The following is a 16561-nucleotide window of genomic DNA, read 5'->3' as shown; positions in this document are numbered from 1 at the left end:
CGCTCTTTAGCTTGATTTGTGCATGCTGTAGCATTCCCCACCCTGACTAGTATCAGAAACACCAAACTACTTTCATAAATAGCAGCCCGCAGTCCTTTCTACATGAGGAGCTCTGAACGATTTACCTTGTTTCGATGCAGGAACTGAAGGATAGAAGAGTGCAGTGATTTCACAGATGTCATAAATAAGGTAGATCCTAAACCCACCCTCCTGATTTCGACCTAATGGCCCTTCCTCTGATGTCAGTTGTAGTTTTGATATTCCCCATCAAAATAAACCAGCTTTTCATTGAGTTATTTCTGATGAAACCATTCCCTGGCAGTCACTCCATGCTGTCCCCAAGGCCCTCCCAACCATGCCATCCTTTTATCCTTCCCATATTGCCCACCCTCCTGCTGGGCAGGAGGTGTTGTGCCATGCTGGTTCCATGCTATGGGGGTATTGATTAGCTTGCCAGTAGGCGACAAAAACAGCTAAATGTTGAGTTCCCACTTTTAATCTATCTACTTTCCAGTTTTCACAACACTTGTAAGAATTTAATATCTTTAAGAGCTCTATTGGTCTATCAAACTTCTCTGAGATTTGCAAACAGATTTACAAATAGTTTAAGAGATGGACACAAAAGAGCAGGAGATAAGACAATGTGATGACATGGACCTTGTCTCTTAGTAGATCGAATTAAATGCACAATCCATCATATGTTCAGACAATGTTTACGTGTGTGAGAAGAATACATTTTAGTGGGCTGGACAGGCCCTAGAAAGGAAAAAAAAAAAGAGTGAAAGCAAGCAAAGCAAGCTGTGCACACTATTCTTTCTCTTTAAAAGAGGGTCTCTTGAGGCACCGTCCATCCAGGTGCTTGGAACCATGGGAGCACAGTTGCTGTACAGTGCCCTGAGCCCCACAGCCTCCAGAGTGGCGTGCTGGCCTTCAATAAGACCGTCAGACAAGACTATTACGGCCCTACACTAATACGGAATTATTCCAGCTGGCTAAGCTCAAACTCAATATGTAGATGGAGACCCTTACTCCAGTGCAGGCTTTAGATGTAGGACACAGTGGAAGAGATGTACAAGGCCTGTTACTTCTCACCACTGGCCAAATTTACATCTACCACTCGAGTGGCTTGGTTCATACAGCCCACTTGTCCTTCTTGGCCTAGTCTGTAAAAGCAGCTCCTCACACAGTGTGTTTGAATTTGAAAAGGGAGGACTACCCAGGCCCCTGCTCCTTGGAAGTGCATTTCCTCCTGCTCTCCAGATCCTAAGATTATGTCTGCATGAGCTGTGCCACCTTCCCCCACAGACAATTTCAGTGAGTCCCTCTGGACATCCAGAGTGGGCTAGAGGAAAGGATCACTCTGGGGAGCCAAAGGAACATTTCACAGTGTTGAAAAAGTTGCCGTTCCCTGAGGATAAAAAGGCCCTACCCAGGTCAACGTATCTGCATGTTCCATGCGACAGTGAGGTAGACCCTGGAGCCACAGTGCACGGGCCCCTTCCAGGATACGGGCTTCTCTCTATACTCTTCTTTAACGCTTGGGCACAGGCACACACTAACACCTGATGTGCTCCCTGAAGCACACGCCTTGTTGATCATATTGCCACCTGTAGATGTTTGGATGCAGCACTGCCGCTGAGCTCCAGCCGACTGAAGTCCTACCCAGCGTTGCAGCAGGCAGCAGAAGGGTCTTTCTCAGGGAAAGCTCAGATCACCTGCTTGACCTCTCCAAGGACTCCGAGGAATAAAGACAGGGACTGAGCCAAGCAGAAAACACCGGGCTTGCCCACACAGCCCAGAGCTCCCTGGGAGCACTCTAAAATATACAGCATACAGTTGGTCACCCCAACGTGGCTCCAAGGAGGCTCCGTCAGATACGTGATGTGGAGTCAGAATTTATTCACTGCTGCAAACTTGCAGTTTGCGCTGCACATGGAAAACTTTATTCTCATGGTCTACCAGGAATTCCATTGTCCTTTCCCAGGTGAACTAATTTCCAGAAAGGACTTACAGGATTTAGTTGAGTGAGCTCCATATATTAAGCCATTTGCTGTCAGGTTTGGTTTGCTTATTGAAACTGATTAACAATCTATTTCTGTGAGAATTTAGACCTCTGCACCACAGCTTTTGGGGGACTGATTTTTAAAAGTATGAAAAGATAATTTTAGAAAGGAACTTAACAGCTCGGTGCTTTTTGAAAGGGAACAATTACAGAAAAATAAGAGATGCTGTAATTAAAAATTGCTCTTGTCTTGGGCCAGAGCAAAACAAAGATAATAAAGTTCCTACTAACATGAGAGATTGTGGCATAATTTTAAAAGGCTGTGCTACAATGTCATGACGATAAATAAAAAATTGGAAGTCCAAAGGAGGAATTGTGTGCTTGGTTATCAAGGGACTTGGCTACGCTTCTGAACAGCAGTGAGCTACAGCTGGGACAAGCCCGGAGAAAAGCACAGGGGTACCATCCATTACATGGTCTGTCTCAGGAACACTAGTACTAAAAAGTACCCGTCTGTTGCAACGATGCGTATGTGGTAGGTCCAGAAAGCCAGGCACAGCGTGACAAAGGAAACAGCATTTTTGGATGTCACTTGGAATCAACGGAAAGCCAGTTGTCTTGGGACCTGAGTAGTATCAAAACGGTGAAGATGCGGAACAAGAATCTCAGGAGACCTTGCGCAAGGGAACACTGCAGCCAAGAATGAAGCCGGGCCACTGGGAATGGAGCCCCATGATGACAGCCCAGCTGAAGCTAGCAAAATACTAGCAAGGCTGGAGAACTCTTGTTTCTACTGTAGATCCGAGGCCACGGGAGCCTTGGCGTGCTCTGAGCTGCCCCCACCATGTCGCACGCCCCAGTCACAGCAGGCCGGCAGTGGCTGGAGCCATCCAGCTGCTTGCAGGGACTCCGACAGTGAGTCCCTTTGGAGACAGAGTCTGACACGGTGCTCAGGCACAGGCAGAGGCTCTGAGCTCTCACAGAGCAGCACTTTCATTCAGATGGGTATGAGAAGCTGAGGCAGTGGGAAATGACGCACTCACCCAGCAGCAGTGCTGTATACGGAAGGGTATCGTATTTATAGATTGGAATTGTCTAGATGCAATTTGATTTCTTTTCTATCTTTGTCTCATTTGACAGGAACTTACAGCTTTAAATTAATGTCTCCCTTCATCTTCTGATCAATAAGCTACAGATCCTTCAGCTGCTTCGTATAAAGCAGGGTTTTGGAGCTCATTCTTGAAACCCTTTTTTGCAACCACTGCTTCACAGGACGCTCCCCTCAGTTCTGAATATTTTTGTTTTGCCTAAATTTCTAATGATGCTTCAGCTACATTAAAACACACGGCGCTGAATCCATCCCAATTACATTTAGGCTCCCGCTGCATCGGAGGTGATTATCTCGGCAGCCTCAACAAATAACCAAGAGGGAAAAAAAAATAAGATACAAACTGGAACTGCGTCACACTGAGCAGCGAGACCGTGGAATTGCCTCGCCGCCTCCCAAACCTGCAGGCTGCCGGACACCCCGCCGGCTGCTACCTGCGAGGGGAAAGGCCTTCCACAGAGACGCCTCGGAGGGCTGTGGCAGCTGTGGCGACCTATTTACTGGACTGGCTTTTGCTTTCCTCGGCTTGGCGCGGTCGCAGCGCTTCCGTCGTCCGGCCCAGAGGAGGGCGCGCGGCATCTCCGCCTTCAGCGGAACTCGCGCACCCACACACCGGTCGGGACTTTTTCCTCACGCCCGGCACCGACCCCGCGGCACGGCTCTTGGCGGCACGGGCACCCGCTCTGGGGCCGGCTCCCGGCCTCTGCCCCGCGGTAGCGCCCTCAGCCCGCAGCCAGGAGGGCACCGCCGCCACAGCGCGGCCCCGAGCCAGCCCGCCTCTCCCGCCCCGCGGCTGAGCGCCGCCCGCCGGGGCGGGCCGAGGAGCAGCTCCCGGAACAGCCCGCGCCGCGGGGCCCGATAGGCGGCGGGCGGAAGCCGGGGCGGGGCGGGGTGGGGTGGAGCCGAGCGGATGGCGGGACGGGTTGCCGAGCGGGTCATGGCGACGGGGGCTGAGGAGCCCTCGAGCTGGGCCTCCCTGCAGCGCCGGCTGCAGAGCTCGCAGGAGGCGCAGCACCGGCAAGCGGTGCTGGTGCGGCAGCTGCAGGCGAAGGTGAGGAGCGGGGGCGCCCGCCCGGGGGGAGCTGCCCGGGGCCGGGCCGCGGTGGCGGGGCCCGCAGAGGGCACTCGGCGGCGGAGCCCTCGGGGGGCGAAGGCGCGGCCCCGGCGGGGCCCTCCCCGGGCCCGGGACGGCGCCGAGCCCGGAGCTCGGCGGAGGGAGGCCCCGGGAGCCGCCCCGCTCCGCCCGGCCCGGCCCGGCGTGGTGGGCGCCCGGCCCTGCCGCGGGCACCCCCGAACCTCCCGCCGGGGCTCCGCCGTCCTGGAGGGAGGCGAAGCTTCCCGGGCGATGGGCAGCGCCGGGGCATGTGCTGGGCTGAGGGCAGAGCCGGGGCGGGAGGAGCCCGCTCGCTGCCCGGCTGCCTCCGCTCCTCTTCACGGCGGCTCTCCCTCCCTCCCTCCCTCCCTCCCTCCAGCTCCTGCGGTACCGCACTCGCTGGCGAGAGCTGGAGCAGCGGCTGGAAGGCGGCGGGGTGAGTGTGCGGGGCGCTGCGGGAGGATGGTGCGCGTGGCGTTGGGTGGCGCGGGCAGAGAGAGAAGCTCTCCGTGGGAGAGGACAGCGAGCTGCTGCGAGCGGAGGGTTCTGTCCGGCGGCCGTTGTTAGAGCAGCCGGTAGTCCCAGCGATGCCCGTCCAGCAGATGCCAAGAAGAAGGGATTTAGTCCTGTGCAGGAGTGCTGTACTGCTGGGTAACGGTTTGTGCTGGGTCTCGGGAGAGGGCCGTAGGGCCTGTGCCATCCTGTGGCTGTCTCTGAGAAAAAAGGGGTTTGGGAAGGCAAGAATGGTGGCGTCCAATATACGGAGCCGGTTCTGTGCTTTCTCTAAGCTTCCCGGCTAAAGGAGACGTAGGGAACGGAGGGTGGGAGCGTAGGAGAGCGTTCCCGGGCTTGAGGTCCACGTGAGCCCTCGCGGTCGTGAGCTGAGGATCCCCCGCTGTGAGAGTGCAGCAGTGGGAGACTGAGGAGAGCTGCTCGCATGGAGGAACCCCCTTCCCCTCCCTTCCTCTCCGTAGTCGTGACCCCGTTGGTAGGCCTGGCAGAAGCCACCAGCTCCTGAGACACCCCCACCGAGGGGAGGGGACAGCGATGGATGCTGGCGGTAGCGAGGAGAAGAGAAGCGTTTGACTAAACATTTCCTTTCTTCTTCAGGGCTCCCTCCCAGGCAGGTGGGAAGCCACAGAGGACCACAGCCTGGAGAAAACACTGCTTCAGTTGGAGGAGGAGCAGCAAAGGTACAAGGAAGAAGTGTTCCTTCATACTCTGTATCCTGGATGCTCACGGAAGTGAGGGAAAACCTGTCAGTGGTACCTGGTCTCCCCAGGGGACGCGGTTGGGCAAACCATTTTGAGACGAGAAATTGGTTCACAACCTGTTCTGTGGTTCAGTAAGAGTGTTGTGTGTTGAATGGCTCTGTTTTGAGTGGGGGGACTCCTCCGGGTGACCTGCAAAAGTCCCTTTCCAGCCTGAATTATTCCGTGGTTCAGTAGGTGAGGGACTCGGGCCAATGCTCTAGAGCAGTGATGCGTCCAGTGGTCAGGCAGCAGGAAGGGGAGGCAAGCCGTTAACTGTGAGCACCGTCAGAGTGAAGAGGAAGGGGCAACCAAAAGTGTAGACGGCAATGGAAGGCTTAAAGCAAGGAGAAGGCACCGAGTTTGCCATCAGAGCGCCTTCTGGGTTCATGCCTGAAAGCGCTTTTACTGCCGCTCAGTTTGGGAAGAGAGTCAGTGCTGGGGGAGCTGGGAAATGCCGAGGATGCTGCTGGTGGATGGTGGTTGTTGAGTAACCTCACTGCTGTTCCTCCCTTTGCAAGGTGTGAGAATCTGGCCGAAGTGAACGCTGTCCTGCGGGAGCACCTCGAAAATGCGAACGAGGTGAATGCAGCCCTCAAAGAAGATGTTGGCAAACTGACGGCAGATTGGATGAGGGCCCGGGAGGAGCTGGAAGTGAAGGAGAGGGAATGGCGCACGGAACGTGAGGTGAGGCTGGTCTGCGGGAATGTCAGAGGCGATGGCAGCGTGGCGAGAGAATGTGTTTTATTTGTGGCCTCGAGACTGTGCTGTGAGAACGTTGGGGCTCTGATGGGGATGTGTCGGTGTTGAGGAGCTGAAGACGGGGTGTGGGATGGAGGAGTGTCAGCAACTTGTGGTGATGGAAGAGGCCCACGTGGTGTGGCCGTGCTGCTCGGTCCTAAAGGCAAATGCTGCTGTTGCTGGGCGCTGTAGGGCAGTCCCACAGGAGCGCTGGTCTTCCTGATAGGTGTTAAATCTCGGCCCAGAGCCGCAGAGACCAGAGAGGTCTTTGTGTTTTCAGGTCAGGAGTAGCCCACAGCAGTACAAGCCAGGCCTCCCTTACCAGTAGCAAATGTGACAGTGGTCTTGGAGGGTCTTGTCTTTGTCTTCCTGCAGCAAGGCTTTGAGAGCCCTCTGCAAGGCGGGATGGGAAATGGGGATGAGCTTGCTTTGCTGAGAGCCCCTCCTGCAGGAGGAGGGTGGATGTTGCCTTCTTTGCAGTCAGGTGGCAGCTCTCCTGAGGACGCTTCTGTGGTGCCTCTTCAGTCCCTCATGCCCCTGTTGGAACGGTTCTGAAAGGAGACCCCGCCGTGGTGGTTGTACTCTCTCCTGTCTGAGAGACTTGTACAGTGACAGCAAAGGCTGAACCGGCATTTCTTTTTGTCTGTGCATCTTTAGCTTTATGACAACCACTTCAGGGATGAACATAACCGTCTGCTCAGCCTGTGGCGTCAAGTGGTGACCTTCCACCGTCAGTTCCTGGAGATGAAGACTGCCACGGACCGGTGAGTAGAAGCTGAGGCGAGATCTCCTGTGGGACAACGTCGCTTCCCTTCTGCACTTGCTGTTTTGAGCCTGGCTGATGGGTTAGTTGCAGCTGAAGGTATGATTTGTGCTGTGGCAGTGGGAAGCAATGGCAGGAAGCGTGCTGCAGGCGCTTTTCAGAGTCCTTTTGTTTGATGCTGGTTTTCAGATCGAAGCGAGGGGCTCGGGCTGCCAGCAGTGCTGAGGCCCTGAACAGATGACTGTGACTCTGGTGGTGTTTGGGCACATTGACACAGACACAGGCATATCTGCACACATTGGAAGAGACTCACCAAAGCTGTGCATGCAGCGTGTGGAGCAGTCCCTTTTCTAGAATGAGGAAAATCTGCCTTAAATTGCGCTTTTGCCCCTCCTCCTGATGCAAGGATCACCCATGAATACATATATATCTTTTTCTTCTCATTTCTAGTTTACATTTATTCTGGTCAGTTTGTATCTGCTTATTCCTGTACCAACAGCATTGAGAGAAAGAACAGCTTCTCTCCCTGGTACTGCATTTATCCAGTTTCTGTGGCTGAGTTTGACAGCTCTTTTAATGATTGTTTTGTTGTTCCTGGGCTCTCTGAGGTTCCCTTCTCACAGTTGCCTTCTACACCAACAAAACCAGCGTAGCCGTAATCGTGCCTGCTTCTGGTGTCAGCGTGCGATTTCCAACTCTGGGTTACTGTCAGCCATCTGTCTTATTTGATGCGAAGCCTTCCTGAATGCGTCGAGTATGCCTGAGCTACGGTTTAAGCCTTGTGTTCTTTGGGCTTTTTTGTTACACCATTTTAGGCTTATTCTTACAGCCCCTTCCGGAAATGGTTATGATGTAGATATTGTCGTGAGCCTCTGAGCAGTCCGAGTGTTGATGGGAATAGGTGGCTTCAGGCTGATGCCTGAGGTACAAAAATCTGGGGACCTTGGCAAACTTCCTCACATCTATTAATGATAATTGGAGTATGTTATTAAGGCTGAGCAGGAACAACAATTAGTGAGAATAATTGGAGGTCCTTGAAGCCTCCTGGCAGTGCCAAGCATTTCTTCTCATCTTGGAGGAGAAAACAGCCTCATTGCTCAGCTCTGCAGGAGAGTCCTTGCTCACGTGCCATGGTGCATCCTGATGCCAGAGTGTCAGAGGAATGATTGGTCCCCAAGAAAGATACCATCTTTCCTGCTCAATTATGTGCGAGTCAGCTGCTAACGATGGTGGTGTGAACATTGGCCCTTTCTTTATTGTTCTGCAGAGATTTGTCAGAGCTGAAGGCAGAGCAAATGAGGCTTTCTGGCTCCGTAATTGCAAACTGCTCCCGCCTAAACTCTGGCATACAGCTCTGGGAGTCCGTCACTCTGGGTAGACCTGTCGTGAAGGATCAGGAACAGCAGCAAGTGGGACAGGAAATAAACCAGAAGACTCGGGAAGTGATGTGCTTACAAGCCCAGGAGGACTTGGAGAAGAAGGAGCTTCAAGACAGGTAAAGGCGTTTTCAACTTTGGTGGTCCCAACGTTCTCTTCTGTGGCTGCCTCTTGGATTCCTCGATGGGCTGTTCCCATTTAAAACACACCCATTCCGCACAGCCTTGTTTCTGTCCCGAGTCAAACTGTTGCCTTCGACAGCAAGGACAGAAAACAGTGTCTGACTGAGAGAAGCTCTTCTGGGTAAGAGCAGCCTGGAAAAGAGATTGCGTATTACAGAGCTTTTGCTGTGAACTGATTCTTGGTGAGAAATGGCGAGCAGCGTAAAGAGAGCTCTGTCTCCTGTATAGCGCTTTTGCTCCCCGGGGCTGTGCTAAAGGAGTCAGGAAAAACTTGCTCAGCACTGTCATAAGCACTGTAGCACCTGTACTGACAATTCCTTTCAAGACGGAGTACAGAAGGCCTTTGGGGCAAGAAGTGCCAGTTTCCAACATCAAGCATATTGACCTGTAGAGATGAACACTGCCTTTGCTGTATTTTCTGGGTTGAACTTTCTCTGCTATGCTTCTGGGAGCTGCTTAGCTCTTTAACAAGTGATGGTGTGCAATGCTTCTGGAGTGACATGTGGGCCTTCTCTTCTCAGGGTGATGGAGCTCTCAGCCTTGCTTGTACAGTCTCAGAAGCAGAATGAGGAGAAGGAGAAGACTATGAAAACACTTAATGACACTGTGGAGATTCTAGTATGTTTTACGTTTATCTGGAAGATAGTCCAATGTTTGCTCTCCAGCCTCGGCGCAAAGAGATGTGGCTTCCTCAAGAGAAAGAGTGGTAGAGATACTAACTGTATGAGAACATCAGGCACATTGCCAAAATACTCCCTGTGTGGCGCATGTGGAGTCAGTCCAGGTGCAGACAGTGGCAGGGGAGCTGCAGCCAATTCAGGTGTCTTTCTCAGGATGGTTGCACCAATGCTATTCTGCCTGTGACTTGAAGTCTCTAGGGATCAAAGTTCCTTGGAACTGACAGCTTCTATAAAACCTAGCTGTTGGTCTTTCTCTTCTTTGTTTTAGCAAAGAAGAAATTGAATAGATATGGGAAGGACTATACTGGTATCACCAGGGCTGAGGCTTATCGGCATGACAATGCTACTGAGTATGGGAATGTTACAGAGGGGAGTAGCTCTTCCCTGCCCACCCTTTCCTTATTCTGTTCTCAGGAAGCAAGTCAGTTAGAGAGAGAAAATGAAGCTTCATTGAGTAAAAGTGCCAAAGAAGAGAATCTTTCCCTCCAAAAGCTGATAAAAGACATAACTGAGGTGAGTACAGAGTTGGGACCACATCCCTGTAAATTTGATTTAAAAGTACTTGAGGAAGGCAACAGACTAGCCCAGAGAATAGGTATAGATATTGTATACTGTTTAGGTTAACTGCTACTGGCTTTTTAAGTTTTACACCACTTTTCTGACATACAGCCTTTTAAAATTTCTGAGTTGGCAGACCTGTGACACTTGAGCTGAGTCGCTACAAGTATGAGCACCTTTGCCTTCACCATCCCACTGAGGTCTCTCTTGGACTGTGCTTCTTGAGCTGACTACTTGACATTTGTATTCCAGTGTTTCTTGAAAGCTTTCCCCACCCTCCTTGAGCAATGAGACACTGCTTCAGGGTTTTATAAAAGGTTACTGACTCAGTCGATGTACTTGCCAACTCTGCTCCTTCACTCTACATTCACTGACCATTATTGTCTCCGCAGAATTGCAACTGGTCTAAGTGTTGAGGGGTAACTTTAACTTCCTCCTAAACTTCACTCTATGGAGGGGATTTTAATCATCAGATCTGTTACACAGCCTCTCGCAAAGTCAGTTCTTTGCCCTTATGTAGTCATTTTTATCCTCTGGTGCTACTGCTCAGAGTCATTATGAACATTAGCTTTTTCATTGCTGTTTTCCGATATTCCTCAGCTTCCTTCTTCCCTGGGCAGTGTTAATGTTTACTTTCTTTGCTATTTCCAGTGTTGATCTGGTACTCGTGTATACAGCTCTAAGAAGCTGAAGGAGACCAAAATCATTCCTGAGAGCTTCGAGAAACTGAGGCTTCAGGCAGCCTCCAGCCACTTCACACTTGTTTCTTCTTGTTTATAGTAGTATCTGTATTAAGAAATCACCGGAGTACTTGTGGCCCCAGGGACTAAACTTCTTTGTTGCCTAAAGAAATTAGAGGATTGAGTTTCTAATGACTCTAGGGTGAAGTGGGGAGAAACAGATAAAGAAAACCAAGTAGAATGAGCAAAGAGTAACAGCTTGATGTGGGCTTTCAGGTGGTGTTAGAGGACAGTGACAGCACAGTCAGCATTATCTGCACTGACCGTTCCCAGCATGCAGATTCTGGCAACATCCTCTCTTGTCTGAGCTCCGTTGCTGCAGAGCATACCTTTGTATTGATTCAGGAAGCACTGTCAAGGAGGCGAAGAGCAACACAGGTGAGAATTTCTGCTCGTCTTCACCACTGGCCACAGGCTGCTAATGCCTCACTTAGACCGAAACCTTTCCATTTACTTAGCCCCTTTCTTTCTAGACATCCCACTCTTGATACCATATTGTGTTGCCAGTCTCACCAGCTCTGTGTTCTACTGCTTTTCTCTCTTTGATCTCCCCCCTCAACCCCTATCTCAGCTTTTGCCTTCAGGTGAGCTGTCTCTCTGCTTGCTTCTTCCCTCAGCTATCTGGAGCCGTCTTCCCTGCTCCTTATTGCTTGTTTGTGCTCTTTCCCTACCCATTCCTTGCAGGCCTTAAAAGAAGAGCTTTCTGCCAGTCAGGACTCTCTCCATTTCCTGCAGCACCAGCACAGGCAGCAGGAAGAGAAGTGCAGGAAGCTGCAGCAGAGGCTTGGGCAACTGGAGGAGGAACACAAGACATCCAGCAGCCACCAGCAGCACCTCCAGTCTCTGGTAGAAGCACTCAGAAGGTGAGTGTTTCCTCCTTCTCCTGTGTTTTAGAGGCAACCTGCTTCCAGTTCTGAGAGTTCAGAGGTGTTATGGGCCAAGAACTCGTCTGCCCTACCACGTGTTTGCTTCTGTTTGACACTTTAGCATGCTCCTGTCACTGCTTTTCATTCTCTCTGGTGAATCCTAAGGCTGTCTTGGAGATTCAGAGCAATGTTGGAATACAAGACACCTCATTCTTAACAGCTTTCCTTCCTGGCACCTTTGGTGTGGGAGCAATTGCTGGACAATTGATATTTGTGAGCCTGACTCTGGTGAGAGTGAAAAAAGGTGGTTTTGAGGGTGAAACGGCCAGGAAACCACAGAGCCCCAAGGTTTGTGGGGCAACAAAAGCGCTTCCAGGGGATGGTGAGGGCAAGCCACAGTTTTCCCTCCTGGTACCTTTGATGTGGGAGCAATGGGGGGACATCTGACGTTTTTGAGCCTGGCTCTGGTGAGAGTGAAAAAAGCTGCATTTCTTAACATGCTGCATCTCTGAGTTCTGTTCCTTGGCTTCCCTTTCCTACCAACTGCTTCTCACTGAATGAAGGCAAAAGCCTGCCTTCCTTCCTTTTTCCCTCTTCAGTCACCTTGTGAGGGGAACAGCAAGTTCTTCTTTACTGTACTCCCCACAACTCTGTCCTGGAATGATGAAAATGGGATCCGTGACTCTTCAGGCCTCTTCTTTCTTCTAACTGAGCCTTGTCTCTGCAGTGACTGTGCAAACCTCGAGAAAACTAGGGAAGAGCTACAGCAGCAGCTTGAAGCAACGGAGCAAGAAGCCTCGCGTCTGCGTCAAATTAACACTGAACTGCAGCTGAAGGAAGATTCAGCCCAGGGGGAAAAGATGGAGCAGCAACAGACCATGGAGAGAGCGCGTCGTAACCAGGAGCTGCTGTGAGCATTAAAGCTTTCTCTGGGCAGGGTGGGGCGTTGCTGGACTTTAGGAGGCCCACCATAAAAGAATGAATTTTATGTGCTCATCATTTCTAGCATAAAAGGGTGAAGGGAGCACGTGGGCAGCTCTGGCTGCCTAATGACATGCAGCTGGCTACCCGCTGACAGACAGCATTAGCTGCCTCCCTGTACTTTCTTTGTCACCCTTCAAAAAAATCATTCCAAGCCTGACCAGAGTAGTTGATGGCAGGTGTAAGCTGAAACGAGAGGTTCAGACTGGATTTAAGGAGAACAAAAAATTGAGCCATGAAGACAATCATGCAGCAGAACAGGTTCAGAGAGGTTATGCAGATTCCATCCCTGGAAATTGGGAAGACCCAACTGGATAGAGCCTTGAGAAGCCTGGACTGATCCCACAGCTGTCACTAGCTGGAGTCCCTGCCAGCCTGAATCATCCTGTGATCCAATGATTATTGATTTGGAAATTCATACACATCTCCTCCCCAGATAGATTGCAGGCTCTTTCATTGTTTCACTGCTGAAGGCAAGAGTAATTGTGGGAATATTAATCTGGACTTTAAAAGTCTGTCTTGCCCCAAGAAGAACTTTGGAAAGTCTTGTATCCAATGTAGCAAAAAGGAGAGAGAGAGAACAAGCAGTCAAGAAGCTGTTGAGAGTACCTGAATTTTTTTGAAAAGTACTGTGATTTCTGGAAGCTGCTTGTACTTTCTCAATAACAACTGTTTCACTTACATCAATGACAGAGTATGATGCAGCTCTAGTCAGGAAATTTCAGCGTTCTGTAGGTGTCAATAGAGAGTTATTGGAAATGGGTCCAACTCCCATCTCTGAAACTTGGAACATACTCTTGGTTTTGGAAACGAGAATGTGTTTACCCTCAATACTTGTCTGTCTTTCCCCTTCTCACAGACTGAAGGACTTAGCGGCACTTGAAGAAAAACTTACCTTATTACAGAGTGAGTTGGTGGTCGCGAGAGAGGCACTGGAGGAATCGCACCTTCAGAGGGATCTGCTGCAGCGAGAGAAAAGTGAGCTTAGCACGGCCCTGGAGAAGGTACGGTCACCTTGTGAGAGCAAGACCCCCCCAGATGCTGTTTGTGGTGTCAGAAGAGGGGGAACGTGGTGTTGTCCTTCTTGGGGAGCGGTGCTGAGGCCACAGGGGCTCTTTGGGGTAGTTGTCCCCCTGTGCTCATTGGGAGGGCTGAACTGGGGGTACGTCAGAGACACGCAGGGGTGTGGAGCGTCCCCTCGAAGGCAGGGATTCTCCTGCCTCTGTTGTCATGTTGTTCTTCTGTCTGTGCAGGCAGAGCAGTCAGTGGCAGAGCTGAGAGGGACTCAGAACGCGCTGAGTGCTGAACTCGCTGATTTGCATGACACAACAGCCAACGTGAGCAGTATCAATGAAGCTCTGGCACTGGATAAAGTGCAGCTGAACAAAATTGTGCTGCAGGTGAGCAGGGTAGGCAAAGGTCTTGGCAGATGTCTGTCTCCAGCTGCTGCTTCTTCTCAGAGCTCATGCCCTCCAACAGCGTGACAGACTGACGATGGAAATGTTCGTTTTTCTGTCTGAGCCAAACCTTCTTCACAGTGAGTCTCAGCGTATTTGATTTGCCGTGTGCTTCTGTGCTTGCAGCTGGAGCGAGAGAATGAAGCTCTGTCGGGTGAAGTGGAGGAGCTGGAGAGAGCCAAGATCTCTGCCCAGGAGCAGCTGAGGCTGTGTGAGAGAAGAAATGAAGAGGTGTGCGCAGAGAAAGCGCAGCTGGAGCAGCTGCTGAAGAAAGCCAAGGAGCAGCAAGAGGGGCTGCGGGTAGAGCTGAGGATGGTGGCAGAGGAGAAGGAAGAAGCCCAGGAGAAGCTCACTGAGGTGAGACCAAAAACCTGGTGCTTGTGGGCGGGCGTTTGGCTGCGTGGCTCCGTGAAGCTGTGTCTGTTGGGTTGTGCAATGGTTTTGCCAAGGAGAGACTCTGCAGCGCTGGAGGTGAGAAGGCTTTGTTTGCTCTGTCGTGGAAAGGTGTTGGTGTGTTGCGGAGCTGTTCTGCAGCTCTGGGAGTTGTCCTGCGCTTCTGCAGCCCACAGCACAGGAGCTCTTTCTCCTGTAGGCGCTTCAGCCGCGGCAGTGGGTGGCTCTGCCCAGAGGTGCCGAGAAAGGCCTCTCACTGTGTTTTGTCCCGCTTTCAGGTTCACGGCCAGCTAGAGTGGGCGAGCAGTGGCCTGGAGCAGTTGCGGCAGGAGTCCTCTGGCCAAGGGCAGGCACTGGCCAAGGTGTGTGAAGAGAAGGACTTGCTGGTGCGTGAGAAGGCTGCCCTAGAGGTGCGACTGGCAGCCACGGAGCGGGACAGACAAGGCCTTTCCGAGCAGCTGGCAGAGGCCAGGTAAAGGCAGGGAGGAGACCCTGGGCAGGGCAGGGTGTAGTGTCTGCAGAGATCACAGTGGTAATCATTCCATGAGGATTTATTGCATCCTGTGTGATTTTTCGGAGGTTTTCACTTCCATGGGCAGGGAATGGAGAATGTCAAGCCAAAAACAACCTGTGTCATGATTTGGAGGTTATTTTTCTGTCAGCTAAAGCTGGCAATGCTCTCCTGAGCCTTGGGCTCATGGTTATGCCCCGTTGCACGTTCTTGTGTGAAGGCCACAGCAAGCCAACTTGGTTCTGAATTGAGTCCTAATTAAACCGTGCAGACGTTTCCTGAAACCTGAAGTTTCTCTCTGGTCATGGTTTCTTGTTCTGTGCATTTGAACATAGATCTTTCCTTATCAAGTAGTTTGATGTGGGATCTTCAGAGTTCAGGGCTATGGCATATGAATGTTGAGAGTAGGACGCTGCCCTTTAGGGTGAAGCTGGAGGCTCGTGCTGAAAATCTGGAGGACCTTCTGTTTCTGACCTACCTTGTGTTAAGCATGGTGCAGGACCAAGAGTTGGTCACACCAGCAGCAGGGAAACCTCTCTCAAATGCTCGCCAGTCTTCAGGGGTTCTTGTTCCTCACTGCCATCTGGGTCCTGTACTCCTTATCCCATGCTGTTTAGAGACAGACCTCATGGAGAAGTTATACAGGGATGGAATGAGCTTCTGTGCTTCTGCTGTATCAGGTTTCTAAGATCAAATGTGACGAGTTCAACTTTTCAAAAGAAAAAAGGGAAAAAGAAAAGGAAAAAATATCGAGATGTTTGTCCACCTCTTAGGTTTTTTTTAGAAGACTGCTGAACTGGCAGAGCTGTACCTGTACAAATCTTGTTTTAGAGATTGTTTGTCATGCTTGTGGACTTTTACACATTACCGCTCCCGAGCAGGTTGTTAGCCAGGCTGATAAACGCCGTTTGGACTCAGTGCTTTTCTTGAGAGCTGCTGCTTCCTCTGCACTCCAGCTTCTCTTAGTTGATGCAGCTGAATTCTGTTTGGTCCGTTGTTGGGCTGTTACTATTAAATGTTCAGGTCAAGTTTTTTTCTAAAGGGATAAACTCTTCTTTTTAAAAGAGATAAATTAGTTGTGAGGAGCCTTTGGCAATAGATAACAAAAAATCAGCAACTATTCTTGCCAGATAATGTTCTCAAGAGCCTTTTCCTGTCACAATTTTGGACTCTCTATTTTCTGTTCTGTTTAGAGACTGGCTTCTGTTGACCCTTAAAACAGAGTATATTTACTTTGGACTGCCAGAGATTGGCATGATCAGAACTATGTGCTTGTTCTGCTTCTTGAAGATACATCCTCCATTGTCCATCAAAACAGTGAAATCCTACTGCTGTGGGGTTTATCGTTGTACCGCTCAGGATGTTATCCTGCTTGCATCCCGTACTCGTGAGACAGTGCTGTGTATTGGAGGAACCTGGCACACAGGACGCTGGGTTAGGTCAGGGAGGTAACTGCAGCTTGGGCTTCCAGAGCTGTGTGTGTCATGCGCAGCAGTGGGCTGAAGTCTGTTGGTGTCACAAGTTGCATCTGCAGTACTACAGCTTCCCTTTGACAGAGCGATGGGTCATTTGGGCTACTGCCTACTTAGCAGCACTTGAGTAAAGGGAGCAAGTTTTTCTCTTGATCTTCCAATGGTATAAACAGAAGGATGCCTGTCTCTCCTCTCCTTTCTGATACTTCTTGTTCAGATAAAATGGAGTTCCGATTTCTCAAAAATGCTGCTGCCAGCATGAGATGTAACATCTGGTGTATTTCTTTAGTCCCTTTTGTATAGAGGGAGTCTGGACACTGGGCTGCCTATAGCTACGCTATGGACAGCATGAAAAAGTCCCGTGTCAGCCAGGGACACACTCCTCTT

The 16561-nt window shown here is 51.0% G+C and overlaps 1 protein-coding gene across 1 annotated transcript in view; it reads left to right on the top strand.

Moving 5' to 3' along the window:
- Nucleotides 1–2846: 2846 nt before the first annotated feature.
- LOC309678353 (uncharacterized protein) overlaps nucleotides 2847–16561 on the top strand; it is a gene marked incomplete at its 5' end in the record, with an annotated part of 31754 nt that continues 18039 nt past the window's right edge. The window contains 13 exon segments of the mRNA XM_082491361.1: nucleotides 2847–2917; nucleotides 5975–6140; nucleotides 6852–6958; nucleotides 8225–8452; nucleotides 9038–9134; nucleotides 9611–9709; nucleotides 10711–10872; nucleotides 11179–11357; nucleotides 12088–12270; nucleotides 13201–13345; nucleotides 13595–13741; nucleotides 13925–14155; nucleotides 14470–14663. Coding sequence (XP_082347487.1) covers nucleotides 2847–2917; nucleotides 5975–6140; nucleotides 6852–6958; nucleotides 8225–8452; nucleotides 9038–9134; nucleotides 9611–9709; nucleotides 10711–10872; nucleotides 11179–11357; nucleotides 12088–12270; nucleotides 13201–13345; nucleotides 13595–13741; nucleotides 13925–14155; nucleotides 14470–14663 — 2009 coding nt within the window.

This window comes from Vanellus vanellus (assembly GCF_965231255.1).
Source record: "Vanellus vanellus genome assembly, chromosome: 15".
Classification (NCBI taxonomy): domain Eukaryota; kingdom Metazoa; phylum Chordata; class Aves; order Charadriiformes; family Charadriidae; genus Vanellus; species Vanellus vanellus.
This window is presented reverse-complemented; position numbering and strand designations above follow the sequence as displayed.